This window comes from Acanthopagrus latus, chromosome 1, assembly GCF_904848185.1.
Source record: "Acanthopagrus latus isolate v.2019 chromosome 1, fAcaLat1.1, whole genome shotgun sequence".
Classification (NCBI taxonomy): Eukaryota; Metazoa; Chordata; class Actinopteri; order Spariformes; family Sparidae; genus Acanthopagrus; species Acanthopagrus latus.
The window spans coordinates 535,760-553,348 of NC_051039.1; the positions used below are offsets into that span (position 1 = coordinate 535,760).

General features: G+C 44.1%; 3 protein-coding genes across 10 annotated transcripts in view; 1 reads left to right on the plus strand and 2 right to left on the minus strand.

Annotated features, from left to right (window-relative positions):
- Window positions 1–17,589, minus strand: part of LOC119023366 (NACHT, LRR and PYD domains-containing protein 12-like) — a 286,857-nt gene that overhangs the window by 13,603 nt on the left and 255,665 nt on the right. The window lies entirely within an intron of this gene.
- Window positions 1,351–7,583, minus strand: LOC119024209 (myelin and lymphocyte protein-like). Of its 2 annotated transcripts, XM_037106746.1 has the most exons (4): window positions 7,218–7,574; window positions 4,833–5,000; window positions 4,328–4,453; window positions 1,351–2,399 (listed from the first exon to the last, which is right to left on the minus strand). In XM_037106746.1, exons 1-4 carry the CDS (start codon window positions 7,305–7,307, stop codon window positions 2,325–2,327), a joined length of 459 nt encoding a protein of 152 aa, XP_036962641.1. In that variant the 5' UTR covers window positions 7,308–7,574; the 3' UTR covers window positions 1,351–2,324. The 2 variants fall into 2 exon arrangements, with proteins under 2 accessions (XP_036962641.1, XP_036962648.1); XM_037106753.1 differs by lacking the exon at window positions 4,833–5,000 and having other exon boundaries at window positions 7,218–7,583.
- pgap4 (post-GPI attachment to proteins GalNAc transferase 4) lies at window positions 12,833–15,594 on the plus strand. 3 transcript variants are annotated; one of them, XM_037106410.1, is made up of 2 exons: window positions 12,833–12,967; window positions 14,169–15,594. In XM_037106410.1, the coding sequence occupies exon 2, from the start codon at window positions 14,376–14,378 to the stop codon at window positions 15,570–15,572; it is 1,197 nt and encodes a 398-aa protein (XP_036962305.1). In that variant the 5' UTR covers window positions 12,833–12,967; window positions 14,169–14,375; the 3' UTR covers window positions 15,573–15,594. The 3 variants fall into 3 exon arrangements, with proteins under 3 accessions (XP_036962305.1, XP_036962321.1, XP_036962313.1); XM_037106426.1 differs by lacking the exon at window positions 12,833–12,967 and adding an exon at window positions 13,058–13,188; XM_037106418.1 differs by lacking the exon at window positions 12,833–12,967 and adding an exon at window positions 13,099–13,227.

Sequence of the window (17,589 nt, forward strand, 5' to 3'; positions counted from 1 at the left end):
AGTATTTTATTGTTTCTATATTTTGCCCTTGTATGTTGATTGATTTGAATGTACCAGCTGCTACAATAACCTCATATCCCCTCTGGGATTAATAAAGTTGTCTGTGTCCACGAAAATGATCTATACATGTATATTTTATCAAATGAATATTCTTAAATTGGATATTAATTTAACCAATATACATCTTAAATACATATCAGTATGTATTACAGTACATACAGTATATACAATATATTCTGGATGAACACATGTAACAAAGTATTTATTTCTTTTCTTTTCAACTGTCTGGTCATGAGACAGTTTACCAACCTGCCGTGTGACCGTCTGGACCAATCATGTTGCTGCTCACTGATCATGTGACTGCCTGCTACTGTAGTTTCTGGGCTGTCTTCATCAAAGATGTCAGCGTGTACTTTTTTGATGAAAGAGTTCTGCGGTGGCAAGGCTGGCTGGACTGATACAGCAATCTTTAGTGAAACAGATCTCAAGCTTGCGTCCGAATCAGTGCGGTCGCACCCAGTGTTTTTAAATTCTGTCAAAGTTCTGCCCAATGTTTTGCTCTCTGCTCTACCAGAAATCCTCTCGAACCTTCGATCTTAGGAACTCTACAAGTAACCACCCCTTCCTTCTCTGCCTGTGCGGGCCTTTTTAAAGTCCATTCGCCTGCACCTACATACTTCTTCTCATAGGTCACTTTGGTGGATTGAGGGTCCATCAGTTGGTCTGCCTCCCTGCTCATTCCTGCAAATCACCTAACTCTGCTGCTGTCACTCCTCGCACCCTAAAAGAGACCAAATGGTCTCTCTGTCCTTCTGGGGAAATGCATGTGTTTAGACATCTCCAACACTCTGGCATGAGGGTCAATATCAGATTTAGTACCTTGTAGGGGCCTCGTCCTCTAACCTTTAATACACAGAGCTGATTAATGGCTCCGGGACAGCTGGACATGTAAACCCAAACATCACCACCTTCCCACACTCACCTAAACAGAGGCATTTCCTTAAACACATACTTTGTACATTTCAGAGCTAATATATACGATTACATTATAATATAAAACTATAACACTTATTTTTCCAGGATAAATCAAATGTCCAGAAGATTCCAGCCTCACTTTTGGTTTCTGTGTTTTGGATTTGAAGGCAGAGACGCGGCGATGTGTCGAACCAGGAAACCATTAAAACGTTTTGACGTGTCGTTAAGGCGACATCGCTACATCACAACAGTAATGATGTTCGCTGGTTCTGAACTGTCCAGAGATCGAGCCGGTTCAGCAACACAGACGCAGGTCACATGATGCCTCCATTAATGTCAACATGTTGAAGATTTACACAGAACCAGAAATGTTTCAAAACATATTTATTCTTTTTCAAAACATTCAGTAGTCTCAGGAATTTACAAAATCAGTCTCTTATAAAGGCTTAAAAACCATCATAACTAAGACCCTGGTCGAATTCAAGGAGCCTATAACAGAAGGACGGGATGTTCAAACACAGGCGGTGTCGGTTCTGTTGGCCTCTCTGGGAGATTCATGGACAAACACATTAAATCCCAACATGTCGACGCCTCGACAGAACATCTCGCCTCTGTCTGTCCTCTCCCAGTTTCACAGGTCATCAGTCAGATGGAGGCACCTGGTTTTTGGTGCTTTGTTCTTTAGTTCATGTTTCACGTGTGTTAAAGGTACATTTCATGATTTATTTGCATGTCAGATGATCTTCTGGTCGAGCTACTGACTGCGGTTGGGACCTGATAATACCTCATCTAAACTCTGAGCCAGTCATTAGCTACATGTTCATTGGAGACACTTCATTCATAAGCGTGGACTTGAGAGGTGGTGAAACATTACTTCAGTTCGTGACCCCTGAAGAGGCGTGTTTGAACAATGACATCACGTTCCTGTTATAGGTTCCTTGGTTCTGTTTCCTGTTCTGATCCACATCCAGTTAAAAATTTCTTGTTTAGAAACTTATAAAAATAAAAAAACGAGCCACATCTTTGATCAGCTGAGAGTAGAAAAAGAAGAACCAAATGAAGCCGTGTCATTAGAGCAGAAACATCAGAGGAGGAAACATGTGAGTGTGGACAAAATAACAGAAACCCTCAGAAACAGCAGTAAAATGATGGAGATTATGATTTTAAGCTTTATGTTACTCTCTGGTGATTCATCTCGACAGGCTCCACAGTATCTGGACAGAACGAGTTTCTGACCAAACGAAACCGCCGCTCATCACTTCAGATCCGCTGATCCAGGTGGTGCTTCTTCTCCCAGAGCCACAGCAGTCAGTCTCCAATGCCAAGAATAAAAACAGTTCTGTTGTGGTTCAGAAAGATTTCCACCTGATGGCCGACAGGATGGTGTGGATGAAGTAGAGCAGAGTCGCCACGTACGAGAAGACCTGAGGAGACAACAACAACATCCAGGGAGAATTTGAATCTACGGCGGGATGGGAGGAATTCTGAGGGTTTATCCTCTGAGGAGCAGGAAGTTCTGCAGTGATCAGAACAGACCAGTACCAGATACATTACTATCATGTTCCTCTGTGGTGCATTCAGGTGCTTGTGAGACACTTAGATATTTAAGCAACACAGTGTCAGTTCCTGGAGAAACATAGTTGTCTGTTGAGGTTCAACTCAAGGTCGTCAAGTTCTGATAGTTTGGATTTGTGTCCGATTAGAACTAAGATCTGAACTTTCTCCAGGAAGTAACGTCTTGCTGCTTTAAGACTCCAGAATGCCACAGTAGAGCTCATGAGTGTCAGCTTGTTTATATTCAGTGCTGTGAACTGTTTGAACTCGACTGTAACAAGATGTTAGATGATCGATCGAACGTTCATCTGAAACTTTTAATGATCTGAACTTTCGACACTAACACCAACATTTAGATCTTCTCATCTCATGTTCTAATTGATTCCACTCTCATGTCTGTATGCTAAACATGAAGCCACAGTTAGTAGCTAGTTAGTTGAGCTTAGCATAAAGACTAGAGACAGTGGGAAACAGCTTGCCTGGCTCTGTAACAAAATCCACCTCCCAGCCACTCTGAAGCTCAGTGATCAACATCTGGTTTGTTGCAATCTGAACAAAACCGTGTTAAGACTTGAAACATGAAACAGTATTTCCTCAGTGTGTAGGGGCGAAGGTTTGCCTCAAATGTGTGTGAGGACGTAGTACAAGAACAACAGGGTAGAAAATGAGGCCAGAAGGCAGCATATGATGGGGGACGATGAAACAAGACAGCTGGAGGCAGAGAAACCATGATGTCATCCTCACAATGGTGCCTTTATTTTGAAAATGTACCCTGACATTTTATTTGTTATTGTGAATTTGAATCAGAATTAAATTTGTTAGCTAAAACTGTAATGCAAGATTTTTGTCAACGAAATGTTTGTTTTGTTTTCAGACTGTTGCATTCAAATACTCACGTTGCGTTACTTGCATAAGTTTGATCACAGGATTTTTTATTTTTCTTGCCGTTATTCCTGCTCATTTCACATTTCAGCGGCTGGAGAACATGAGCTTCCAGCACCACCTGACAGAGCATCCATCCATCTGTCTCCACAGAGTGGCAGCTTCGTAATTAGTGTGGTAAAATCAATTAATAGTGACTGTGAGCAGCAGGTAGACGCAGACTGAATGACTCTGTCTCACCACATGTGATCGGACTCAATAAATGGATCAGAAGCTGAAATAACTTCATCATGATGTCACCTTGTAGAACGACTGAAGTCACTTAATTATTTACTCTCATTTATATTTTCAGGTGAAGGTCGGAGGAGGTGGTCCGACTGTAATGCCTGAAATATATCAATTAAACTGACGTGACGCAACCCGTTTATCTCACTGTCTCACAAATGATTCATTATAAAGGTGATTAAACTGCTTATTAATGGACAACAGGTAAGAAATCAATCAATCTTGATCAATTACAGTAGAGTTTAGAGAACAAGCACAACCTGGCAATCCAAAATATTTTCTTATGAATAACTTATAAATGATCAATAAAGCGTTTGTAAATGATTTAATAACCAATAGGTTCATAAAGGATGACTTATGAGAAAATAAAGCAGAGCTGCAACAGGCAGGCTAGCTGTTTCCCCCTGTTTCCAGTCTTTATGCTAAGCTAAGCTAACAGATGCTAACTGTAGCTTTATGTGTAATGCAGATAAAGCTACTGTTAGCATACATGTGAAACCTCTGAGAGCTGAATGATGCTGTGAACAAGCTAATGAGGGTTTAGCCACGACCACTTCAGAGCCAATCAGAGGGTTTTGTTCCAGGTTCAGGTCTCTTTTGTTTCATTGGTTGGGATGAGACGATGACTCACCACTGCAGAGATGTCCAGCTGGTAGTTCTGGAAGCTGCTCCCGTCTTTCATGTCCAGAGTCACTTTGGCCAAAGCCACCGAGGCGCTGAGGTAGAAGAAGGCAGCGATGCCGTGATACGCAAAGTCCTGACGGACGAGGAGGAAGAGAGATTACAGACATGAGGAAACACAAACTTTAACAACATGTGATCTGTGACACGGTGCTGACAGTCCATGTTTCTCTCCAAGTCCCGACTTCCCCACTCGAGGGGTGGGATCGTCTGAGGAGCACCTGAACGCAGCATTAGCTCAGACAGCCCTCTCTGTTAGGACTATATTCTCCTTCTGCGTAGGAATACAGATGTTGTATGGTTGAAGGAAAAATCTGTTTGATGGCAACAAAAAGTCCCAAAATACAAAAGACATCAAACAGGTAAACAGGTTTAGAGCTGCTGCAGGTAACACACCTGTATACCTGTACACCCACACAGACCACAGCTATCACTCAAACATGAGCAGGACTCACTGCTGCCGCCCAGCTGCCTTTGTTGTGATGCCCCCCGCAGGCGAACACCACCATCCAGATGAAAGTCATGACGAAGCAGAAGACGGAGACGAACATCACCCAGCCCTGAGGGTTCTCTGGCACCACCAGCGTGCACGCAACCAGGATCCACACGAGACCACCGAAGATCTGCAGGAAGACCAGAGACAGCAGGACACTCAGCTGGTATGAATCCACTCACTCTCACCGCAGGACATCGATCCACTGTTCATCCGGAGGTCTTCAGTGTTGATCAGACCTCCTGCTGTCAGTCTGTTGCACACTGAAGCTGGAGTTTGGGACTTTTGTCTCCCTCATGTGGTGATTAAGCTTCTCTTCTCTTTCTCTTTCCACCATCACTGCCTAAAGTCCAGATCATGATGGAGACATCAGCCGTGTGTGGTCTGAATATAAAAGCTCTGAACTGGAGCTGCAGTGACGTGTCGGATCGCTTAAAGAGCGAGTTGATTAAATAAAACAGAGCTTCAGATTACGGACAGGTTCCCTCTGCCTGGATCACCTGTGAGTGTTCACTGATGGGACAACATGTCCACACACAGATATCAATCTGTGATCTCAGTGAGATAAACTGATCACGTGAGGCCCTGGATCACTTTGTCTGTTAGATAATTATCTGTTGTTGTCTTCAGTGTTTTGTTTCCTCTTCTGGAATATGTAATGTTTCTCTTTGAGTCTGAAAACTACCAAAATAAAGTTGAAATAAGTTACAACATGTTCTCACAGAAAAGCTTCCAGCTGTGTAAAGTTCACAGAAGCAGCTACAGACATCTACATCGTGTTTCACATCTCACAGCTGAACCGATCTGAACCAATCTGAACCGATCTGAACCGATCTGAACCGATCTGAACCGATCTGTACTGATCTGAACCGATCTGAACCGATCTGAACCGATCTGAACCGATCTGAGTCGATCTGAACCGATCTGAACTGATCTGAACCGATCTGAACCGATCTGAACCGATCTGAACCGATCTGAGTCGATCTGAACTGATCTGTACTGATCTGAACTGATCCGAGTCGATCCAAGTTGATCTGAGTTGTGCAGCTGCTGTCGCTTCACCTCAGTCTTTAATAGATGACCTGTTTCCATTATTTTGTCCAGCACCGAGCAGGGCGTCGCTGCCTCGGTTCACTCGACACCTCTGATGATTGACAGGCTGCATTATTCATGGAGCTCCACCTGTTTGTGTATCTGTGTGTGTGTGTGACTGTGTGTGTGTGTGTGTGTGTGTGTGTGTGTGTGTGTGTGTGTGTGTGTGTGAACACCTGCATCATTCCACTGAAAGTATTTCCTGATCAGCAGCTCAGATTGTCGTTTTGTGTCGAGGAACACGATCAGATGTGACGTGTGCTGCTGACCTCTGACCTCCCGGGGTCGTCTAGTAATCAGAGGGTCTCTGGTTCTAATCCCTGCCTGTGTGTCGAAGTGTCCTTGAGCAAGATACTGAGCCCCAAACTGCTCCTGATGAGCAGGTGGCACCTGTGACAGGTGCAGGGTGAGGGTGAAGTCATTCCTCACAGCTGATTATCCTCACAGGAGCGTCTGGACTCACTGCGTTTGTATTTGCGTCACTACGAACAGTGACACTGTGTTTCTTCTGAACATGAAATGTTCTGCTCTGATCACTTCATTAACCCGCAGACAGCTGCAAACAGCTGCCACTCTAAAGTGTTTCATGACTTGAACGTGTGATCTCATCGTTACGATTTAAAACTCACGTAAAGAGAAGTTTGTCAGTATCACACAAGTCTTGTTTGGATGTTCAGGGCCACCGTAGGGATGGATGGATCATATGTGTCGGTACAGAACCGGATCATACAGTGATCGCTGCTGAGGAGAAGTCAGATCCACGTGTTCAGTCTCAGTCAGAGAGAAAACAACAATAATCTGAGTTGAATTTGTAACTTTAAAAGAAATAAAACATTTCACAAAGAACTGAGACTTTAAACTGAAACTGAAATGTTTGATTGACAGCTGAGTGACTGAAACAGGACCATCATCATATCAATATATTTCTGACAGGCGTCACTAACTCATCAGCTCAGTGACGTCACCACATAATATTGAAATCTCACAACGCGAATGTTGTAATGATCGATGAGGCTGATCGATCCGTTTAGATCTCCATGTTAGAACATGAAGAACCCTGAAGAACAGCTGCGATCATCAGGAGCCTTCAGTGTTTGAACTTCATTAAACTCTCGTCGTTTCCCTGCAGTTGGAATAAAAACACAGCTCGGATTTTCGGAGCGTGTCTGCGTGTAAAAGGTTGGCGCTCTGTGCTCACGGACCGGACAGATGGAGGTCCAGCTCAGCTCTGAACGGTTCCGCTGCTGTTTCTTACCAGCTCCGGCAGGTAGAGGATGTCGGGGATGGTGGTGCATATTCCGATCCCGCTGGGCAGGTTCCCCATGGTGGCGGTGTGGGAGGCCATCCTGCTGCTGCTGCTGCTCGCACTGATGCGGGACTCAGAGCTGCTGCGGTCTAAACCGGGAGGAGCCGACTGGAAAAACCGGAATCCCCATCAGCCGAGCGGAGACACGCACGACGACCCGCCGCACACACACAGAGCTGCAGAGAGGAGCTCCGCCCGAAGTGCACCCTGAGGAGGACTGACCAGAGTCTGACGGCAGACTGCTGCTGCCATGGGCAACAACAACAACAACAACAACAACAACAACAACAACAACAACAACAACAACAACAACAGCAACAAGAACAACCACAACAACAAGAACAAGAACAGCAACAACAACAAGAACAACCACAACAACAACAACAACAACAACAACAGCAACAAGAACAACCACAACAACAAGAACAGCAACAAGAACAAGAACAGCAACAACAACAAGAACAGCAACAACAACAAGAACAGCAACAACAACAACAGCAAGAACAACAACAAGAACAACAATAACAACAGCAAGAACAACAACAACAGCAGCAGCAGCAAGAACAACAACAACAACAACAAGAACAAGAACAACAGCAACAACAACAAGAACAAGAACAGCAACAACAACAAGAACAACAACAACAACAACAACAACAACAACCACAACAACAACAACAGCAACAACAACAAGAACAGCAACAACAACAAGAACAGCAACAACAACAAGAACAGCAACAACAACAACAAGAACAACCACAACAACAACAACAACAACAACAACCACAACAACAAGAACAGCAACAACAACAAGAACAGCAACAACAACAAGAACAGCAACAACAACAAGAACAGCAACAACAACAACAGCAACAACAACAAGAACAGCAACAACAACAAGAACAGCAACAACAACAACAGCAAGAACAACAACAAGAACAACAACAACAGCAGCAAGAACAACAACAACAACAACAAGAACAACAACAACAACAACAACAACAATTCTCTCAGGTGTTGTGATCGACAGTCACCTGTCAGATCAATATGTTCAGAATATGCTGTATATGGAATATAAAATGATTGTCACTCAGCCTCAGGACACTTCCTGTCTGTGTACTTCCAGTCCCATGAGAGACTATCAGCCAATAGAAGGTGAGCATGGTCACATATCAAACATCACATGTTGTTTATTTATCAGGTGCAGAAAAGCATTTGTGCAGCAGGACACTAACAGTTTCCCCCCACTGCCAGTCTTTGTGCTAAGCTAACAGGAGTTAGCAGGTTCAGATATGACCCTCAGATGTGTTTGCAGCCTCTCACACTTCACACTGTAAACAACACAGCCATGGAAACTACAAGCAGATCATTTGGCAGCCGAGCTGTCCGACAAACACCTCAGATAATCGATCGGACGGATCTGGTTTCAGCCGCTGACATCTGACCCTCCAGCCCGGGAAACCTAGTCCTGGTGGAGACGAGTGTCGGGGAGGAGGAGACCTGGTCCCAACGCCACGACACGATCTCTTTGTTCACTGTCATCAAACGGCTGGTTCTCATGTTTTCACTCATCTCATCAACAGAACACAGAACATGTTAAATCTCCTGCGGAGCGAGAACCAACAACAAGCCAACAATAAATAATTGTAAAAAGATTCACATTTCAACTGAGTTCAGATGATAACGAGAGGCCGCAAACCACCGAGTTGTTGCCATAGTAACAGCTAGTGAGCACACAAATAAACAATAATCATATCTTCTATTAATATGTACTGATGGTTCAGAGACATTACAGGAACAGTTCACATTAACCTCAGTCCTCCTCTGCTCCTCCTGATGATATAAAGTCCTCCTCTCCTCCTCCTGAGGATATAAAGTCCTCCTCTCCTCCTCCTGAGGATATAAAGTCCTCCTCTCCTCCTCCTGAGGATATAAAGTCCTCCACTCCTCCTCCTGATGATATAAAGCCCTCCTCTCCTCCTCCTGAGGATATAAAGTCCTCCTCTCCTCCTCCTGATGATATAAAGTCCTCCACTCCTCTTCCTGATGATATAAAGTCCTCCTCTCCTCCTCCTGAGGATATAAAGTCCTCCTCTCCTCCTCCTGATGATATAAAGTCCTCCTCTCCTCCTCCTGATGATAGAAAGTCCTCCTCTCCTCCTGAGGATATAAAGTCCTCCTCTCCTCCTCCTGATGATATAAAGTCCTCCTCTCCTCCTCCTGAGGATATAAAGTCCTCCTCTCCTCCTCCTGATGATATAAAGTCCTCCTCTCCTCCTCCTGATGATAGAAAGTCCTCCTCTCCTCCTGAGGATATAAAGTCCTCCTCTCCTCCTCCTGAGGATATAAAGTCCTCCTCTCCTCCTCCTGAGGATATAAAGTCCTCCTCTCCTCCTCCTGATGATATAAAGTCCTCCTCTCCTCCTCCTGATGATATAAAGTCCTCCTCTCCTCCTCCTGATGATATAAAGTCCTCCTCAACTGAAGCAGCTGGAGACTTGATTTAAAACACCAGATGTCTCCATACAGCTCGTCTGTCAGTGTTGTAACCTGAGCTGCAGGTAAATTCCTCCTTTTCCTCGCAGCTCTATTGTCAGCTGATGGTGTTATTAGATAATGAGCCTCCTGCTGAGGAGACGCTGTCTTATCTAATCTTCAGCTCAATCAGCAGACTGAGCTCAGCGTTGAATAGTTCATGATAAACTCTGAACGATCATCACAGCTTCACTTCAACCATTTAGTCAGAAAGCTGCACAGTCACTAATCTATCTATCTATCTATCTATCTATCTATCTATCTATCTATCTATCTATCTATCTATCTATCTATCTATCTATCTATCTATCTATCTACATGGTCATGAGCTGAGTGTGCTGCCCTGAGGTGGAGGTGGAGAAACAGGTGAGGAGGCTGGCACTCTGAGACAGCCATGTGAACTCAAACTGTTTGTGACAGGACGTTAGAACGTCTTCAGCATTTTAACCAAAACGCTCACCGAGTGAAGACATATAGAACTGTAAAGATTCAACTTATCATATTGTTACCACAATGTTTTGTGGTGAGCAGGTTCTTCAGGAACATCCTTACAGAAGTGTGGCGGTTCAGGAGGGCGGACACGTCCCCACATGACATTATAATGAATGTGAAGCTCAAACACTGACCTGAAGATCAATGACTTCCTGATTATCACAGGTGAGACAAAATCTGTCAGATGTGCTTCTGACAGAAAAGTTGTCACTTCAGTGAGAACTAAACCCGATTTACCGCTCTGACATCTGAACACAGCCGACAGCATTCAGGTGCGTCACGTCCTGATGATGATGGAGCCACAGCAGCAGTCAGAATGATCTCAGCTGCTTCACTGTGATGGAACTGACATGTTTGGTCCTGTTACCCTGCTGATGTCAGCCAGTAACACAACAGCACCAGACTCCATTAACAAATGTGGTGATTTTAAGAGTTGTTGAGTTAAAACAAACTTTATAACGTAGTGAAACTGTGTCTCTGGCAGATTCTGACTCATTGTGTCCTTGTTGTAAATTCAGCATTAAATGTTTCAGCTGAAGTTGTTTGTCTCCTTGTAAAAAGTGTCAGTTTGTGGCAGCATGTCTGTACCAGCCTGTCTGCTTCTGTGTCTAAAGTGCTAAAGTCTTACCTGCCAACATTGATCAGCTGTTTGAACACACTGTTTACACTGATTTCACCATTTACACTCCATTTATGAAAGAAGAAACATGTTATTGATCTAAACATGTCACATGTTACAAAGACACTAAACAGGAACAATATAGGCGACTTCTTTGTCCCCGTGGAGAAAGTCCCCAGACTCCCTTAACAAATGTGTCAGTTTAGTGAGTTGTTGAGTTGGAGACACTTTATAAACTCTGTGAAACTCTGTCTCTGACTCATTCTGCAGTATTTGGACCTTCTTGTTCATTCAGCAAATGTTTGTGTGTAGAAACTTGGAGTCTGTTTGTCTCAGTACAAAACTGTTCCTGTGATCGTTGAAGGAATGGCCTTTATTACTTTTGACTTCCACTCCACCACATTCCTTTCGCTGCTCTTCAGAGGTCAGTGTGTTCACAGACAAGACAGATGACAAAGACGTCTGATTACATTCCTGATAAATGATCTGAAGATCTCTGATGTGTTTGTGTCGGTGGTGAACGTCACTCTGACGTCACACAGATGTTCAGATCTCAGATGAAGCCTCTGATAACCTCCACACACGACAGGTGAGTACAAAGCTGAACAAACAGACACTGACACAGACGACTTATATCAGACAGTTAAATCACCACAGTGTGCTGGTAGAGCTGCTGATGACGATGATGATGATGATGATGATGATGATGATGATGATGATGATGATGATGGCCATGATGATTCAGTTTCTTTTCATCGTACACTACTGATGTCCACGTAACGTCCTTAAACTAAAGTTTGTATAATGTATTGTTAGAAATCTTTACAACTTCAGGCATGAAGTGGTGTGCAGTAGTACTGCAGTATATTACTGTACTACCTGTGTAATGTGTGCAGTAGTACTGCAGTACATTACTGTACTACCTGTGTAATGTGTGCAGTAGTATTGCAGTATATTACTGTACTACCTGTGTAATGCAGGGGCGATTCTATGGTCACAGCTTTAGGGGTGCTGAGCACCCAATGAGTCCAAGGTAGGTATGATTGGCAAAGGGCAAAACAGAATGAAAACATTTCTGAGAAAGATTGTTTTGTAGCAGTGGATCTCTGAGTTGCTAACCCAGCAACACTAGCGGGGTCCGGGGTGAACATTTTGAAAAATAACCCTTTAAATGGTGACTACTGGTGAGATTTTTAAGGGAAAAAAAAACATTTTCAGAATTTAAGAATCAGAATCTAAGACATGAGACAAAATAGTATAGAAGTTGACATTGCTGCTTAAAAATATGTCAACCTCCTGAGCATTAAAGAACTTTTTTACCATTATTTTCTTATCATAATTTCTGCATATGAATATTCATATTAAATAGAGGGAGCACTAAAGTACAGTAGAGCTGTGTCTCATTCGTCAAGTTTGCTAATACAATCTGCTGCTGGTTTGGAGTCACTGGGTTACATGACATGGAAGATATTGCAATTATTAATATATTTATGCAAAGTAATTTAATGACGGTCCCTAAATCGGTCTCCAGTGATTCAGCGAGTAATGATGATACTAATCGATTTCAAGATAACTTTGGGTGTAGTGCTTCACTGTGTGCAACTTAAATTTGCCATTTGCCCGCGATATTGAACCTACAATAATCATGTTGTCGCGCTGGATGACGGTACAGCAGTGCAGGAGGAGGAGTAGCGCGTGAGAAAAGGATGATACCATTTGCTAAGCGGGGGTGTTTTCATTTTCGTCCTTCACATATACATTTTAAACCACCAACTACGGAGTATGCTTTGGACATAATTTAACCTTGTCAAAGACGAACATCATTTCTTTCTCCAAGTTTTAGGGGTGCTGAGCAGCCTCGCCCATGGTGTAATGTGTGCAGTAGTACTGCAGTATATTACCGTACTACCTGTGTAATGTCAGGAGCTGTAGTACCACCTGCTGGTCAGCAGCAGCTCTTGCACGTGCGCCTGTATTCTGAGTATTACGGTCCTCGGCAGTGTTCCTGTCCCTGTGACGTCACGGAGCAGCAGGCAGCGGCTCGTCACTGTCCGTGAGTCTTCTTGTCTTTTCCTCTCTCTCTCTCTCTCTCTCCCTCAGCTGTTCTTTGTCAGGGTCCGCCACACTGTCAGTTAGCTCGTTAGTTAGCCTGCCGCTAACCGCCGTGAACACACGGGTGTTACGGTGATCTTTGATTCCGGTTTGACTTACGGCTGACACGCTGCACCGGAAGCAGCCGAGTAGCGGCTGTAACGAGGACAGGACACCGTCCAGGTGTGTGGACCTGTGACCAGCTCAGCACATCTCCTTACTGTGAGGCTGTTTCACTCTGTATTCACTCTCTCTCTCTCTCTCTCTCTCTCTCTCACACACACACACACACACACACACACACACACACACACTGTGTGTGTGTGTGTGGGGGGGGGGGGTTTGTCTCCAGGTGAGCCAGGTGATGACTGGCTGCTTTTAGTGAAAACATGCAGATAAGAAATGAGAAATATTAAAACGCTTTTTTGTTTTACTAGCTGAATCTTTAAAACTTCAACATTTTTCCACCAATCAACTCAGATGTGGCCCCGCCCACGTGGCCACAGCCAATCAGAGGCAAGCATGGAGCTGAGATGACATACAATTTTACTTGTAGTGCATTATTACTGTAGTTCTGTAGTATTAATATACTTCTGTAGTATTACTGTAGTTCTGTAGTATTAATATACTTCTGTAGTATTACTGTAGTTCTGTAGTATTAATATACTTCTGTAGTATTACTGTAGTTCTGTAGTATTAATATACTTCTGTAGTATTACTGTAGTTATGTAGTATTAATATACTTCTGTAGTATTACTGTAGTTCTGTAGTATTAATATACTTCTGTAGTATTACTGTAGTTATGTAGTATTAATATACTTCTGTAGTATTAATATACTTCTGTAGTATTACTGTAGTTCTGTAGTATTAATATACTTCTGTAGTATTACTGTAGTTCTGTAGTATTACTGTAGTTCTGTAGTATTAATATACTTCTGTAGTATTACTGTAGTTCTGTAGTATTAATATACTTCTGTAGTATTACTGTAGTTCTGTAGTATTACTGTAGTTCTGTAGTATTGATATACTTCTGTAGTATTACTGTAGTTCTGTAGTATTAATATACTTCTGTAGTATTACTGTAGTTCTGTAGTATTAATATACTTCTGTAGTATTAATCTGTAGTATTTTATTTGATTTAACCGTCTCCTGTCCTCCTGCAGACGACCGGCACTGAGCTGCACCTCTCAGCTGTTCACCAGCAGAAGTACCATCAGCTGATTAGTGTCCACACAGCTCAGCTCACCGCAGACTCTCCAGGCGTCACTGCTGTGGGTTGTCTAAGCAAGCTGCATGCTGGGACACGGTACGTGTTGACCTCCTGAGCACGGATCATTTAGTCAGTGCGGTTCCAGCCGGCTGGGTCACCAATGCCTCGATGGAGAGTGTTCTTCAGTCAGCACTTACGATGGTCCAGCACCGTCAGCCAGGCGCTCGTCCTGTCCGTCATCACGTTCTGTGTCGTCCTCCCTCTGTGCTGCCACCGGCTGCTGTACTCGTACTTCTTCATCCGCTCCATGTACCTGGACTCCATGAGCGAGGAGGTCCTGCGGGAAAGCCTCGCCCGCGGCCACGACGCCCTGAATTTCTGGCAGAGCACCTCCACCGCAGCAGCCATGTCTTCCCGATTCACCGACATCGCCCAGCATCCTGAGCTGCTGGTTACCGTTGTGACAGTCCGGAGGAACGAGGGACGGGACTTCCACTACCTGCTCCAGGTGATGCGGCGGCTGAGTGGCATTCTGGGAGGCTGTGGGGAGCAGCGGTGTGCAGAGGTGTTGATCTGTGATGTCGACAGCAGTCCCCAGCAGAACCAGGACGCCAGCTTGCTGGAGGCCCACTTCAAGGTGATCCGGCGCTCGCCTCAGGAGCAGCAAAGGAACAGGGAAGAAGTCAACACCTTCGAGAGGGAGAAGAGGGATTACGTCTTTTGTCTGCGTAAAGGATGGGAGCTGCTGAAGCCCAGAAACATGGTTGTCCTGGAAGACGATGCTCTGCCGAAGCAGGACTTCTTCACAGTCATAAAGGACCTGCTGTCACGCCGGTTTGCCCTCCAGACCCTGTACGTGAAGCTGTACCACCCTGAGAGGCTGCAGCGCTACTGGAACCCCGAGCCTTACCGCATCCTGGAGTGGGTGGGACTCGGGCTGGTCGGCGCGACGGCTCTCCTCCTCAGCTTTCCTTACTGGAACCCCTGTTCTTTTTCCTTCACGCTGTCTTTCAGCCACCTTCTGTTCTTCACCCTCTACTTCATGGCTGCCGCGGAGCTGCTGGGGCGGCACTACCTCCTGGAGGTGCGGAGACTTTCCCCGCAGCTCTACGCCGTCTCCCCAGCCACAGAGTGCTGCACCCCGGCCATGCTCTTCCCTGGCAACGCCTCGCTCAGGGTGGCCGAATATCTGGATGGCTCGTTTTGCGTCAAGGGGAACGCCAAAGACATCGTCCTGTATCAGATGGCGAGGACGGTACCGGGGGAAAGGTCTCACAGCGTGGAACCCAACCTGATCACACATATCGGCGCCTTCTCCTCAGTCAGGGCCAACCCATCCAAGCCCAAACTCCTCTGACTTGGAGGAGCCAGAAGGAGGAGGAGGACGGTGTAACGATGCTGGATCTAATCAAGTTACTCCTCACGTGGATCTCCTCTCTGCCATGTCGCCCTCGTCGCTCTTCAGACAGCTGGAGATGGTGATTTGCAGGTGAAAAGTCATCATCAAGATGAAAACTCATTTTTGTTGGGTTGAAAAGTGTTAATGTGCATATTGTAATTCGAAGCTACAGCTCTTGTCTACACAGGAGGTGTTTTCACTGGGTTTCATTTGTTCGTCTCACGCACAGACCTGACACAACACACAGTCCTACAGACCGGCTCGACTGGTTATCGGCCCCATATTCAGCATTTCCAGATCATCTCAAACTGCAAAGTACCTAACAAGTAATTTATCAAATAAATGTCGTGGAGAGGAAGAATAAGAGCGGAAAATAGAAATAAGTACCTGAAAGTTGCACAAGAGAACAGTAATTCAGATATTTCATCACTGGTTGTTAAAACTTTTGACACAAATATCAGTTTTCAGTCTTCTAATAATCTATCAAGCCTGAAAAAGCCACGTCAGTCGACCTTCTTCTGTGTAGACAATGTTTTGGTTCCTAATTAAAAATCACAGTTGCAATAGAAAACTATGAATAATTAATAATTAAGAAACATCAGGTCATAATTAAACATTGAAAAAGTAATTGAGAAAAAGAATCAGAAAATATAAAATGATGATGATCTGATGTTCATTAAATAAAGGAAATAATCAGCAGTACAGATTTAGTTGTCATCTGTTACGATAATGAGTGAAATCAATAAAACAAGAACTCTGTGGATGAAACTTGTGAATGAGTAACACCTGAACTCATTCTTGACTTTTCTTGTGATGAAGAGAGGACAGTCCTGACCGTCACTCGTCCAGCCACGTACCAGGTTTTCAGCCAATCTTGTTTATATATTATGCACTTGATTACAGTGATAGTGTGTCGGGCTCAGAGCGCTGCCGGGACAGAGCTGCCCTGCACTCAGTCCTGTACCTGAACGCCTCCTGTGTAGACCCAGACGGAGCTTTGTGCTGCTGCTCACTTGCTGTTCCACGTCAGAGTCGACTGAAGGACCTGATGGAGTGAAATGCTGTTGGAACGGTTTCATCTGACCTTTAGACAACAGGAGTGTCACTTTTCAACCAGCTGTAATGTTTGACGTCATGTCGTCGCTGCTGGAAAAACGTCTTCATTCTGCTGATTCAGTCTTCTACATGTCACCACTGCTGGATTAATTCTACTGCCTGAGATCATGAAACTGTTTAGAAATAATCCGATGCTGTCAAGATCCACCAGGATCATCATCCGCCTGTAAACACCTTTTGGAGCATGAAGAGTTTTTTTGAGGTTTTCATCTGATGGAAATGCTGATCATTAAACGAGGTCAGAGAAGAATTTACTGACTTTAAATCTTCTCTTCACTGAGTGTGAGGAGACGCACATTTGTTAGCGTCACGTATAAAGATGCATATCAGAGTCTGACTGGGTTCAAACACTCCAGTCTTCACCTCCTTTAGGTTGGTGTCAGCTTGTTTCTCTTGGCTTCATCCATTTTGGAAACAGGAAGTTGTCATGAAGTCGAGGTTGAAAAACAATGAGAACGATTCCTGAAGAATCCAGGACTCATTAAAGTGAAACGCTCAACAAAATGCAGCCAAGGCTTTTTTGTGAATATACCTGAGTCAAACCTTGTAAAAGTGTGAAAGCATAATTATGGCAGAAGAGGCACTTTTAAGATTTACTGTATTTTCTTTTTCGGGTCAAACTCATTTTCAATGGGAGTGCTACGGGCACTTTTACAATAGCATCAAAATCTGTATTTTTGAAACAGTAAGAATTCTCTCTCATGAACACCAGCACTGACAACATTGTTTGTGTACACAGAGTTACTAAAAAGAACTACCAGCAAAGTTTCATGTTGTGTCCAGACTTCTTACTGTTTAAAAATAGAGATTTTGATGCTATCGTAAACGTGCCCGTAGCACTCCCATTGAAAATGAGTTT

What these genes read in the sequence shown, in the direction of transcription:
- LOC119024209 (XM_037106746.1), bottom strand. Translation starts at nt 7,307, where the DNA reads ATGGCCTCCCACACCGCCACCATGGGGAACCTGCCCAGCGGGATCGGA. An exon ending in AAGGCAGCTGGGCGGCAGCA is followed by an intron (nt 4,454 to 4,832) that starts GTGAGTCCTGCT and finishes CTCGTCCGTCAG; the next exon opens with GACTTTGCGTATCACGGCAT. An exon ending in AGCTGGACATCTCTGCAGTG is followed by an intron (nt 2,400 to 4,327) that starts GTGAGTCATCGT and finishes TTGTCTCCTCAG; the next exon opens with GTCTTCTCGTACGTGGCGAC.
- pgap4 (XM_037106410.1), top strand. Translation starts at nt 14,376, where the DNA reads ATGCCTCGATGGAGAGTGTTCTTCAGTCAGCACTTACGATGGTCCAGC.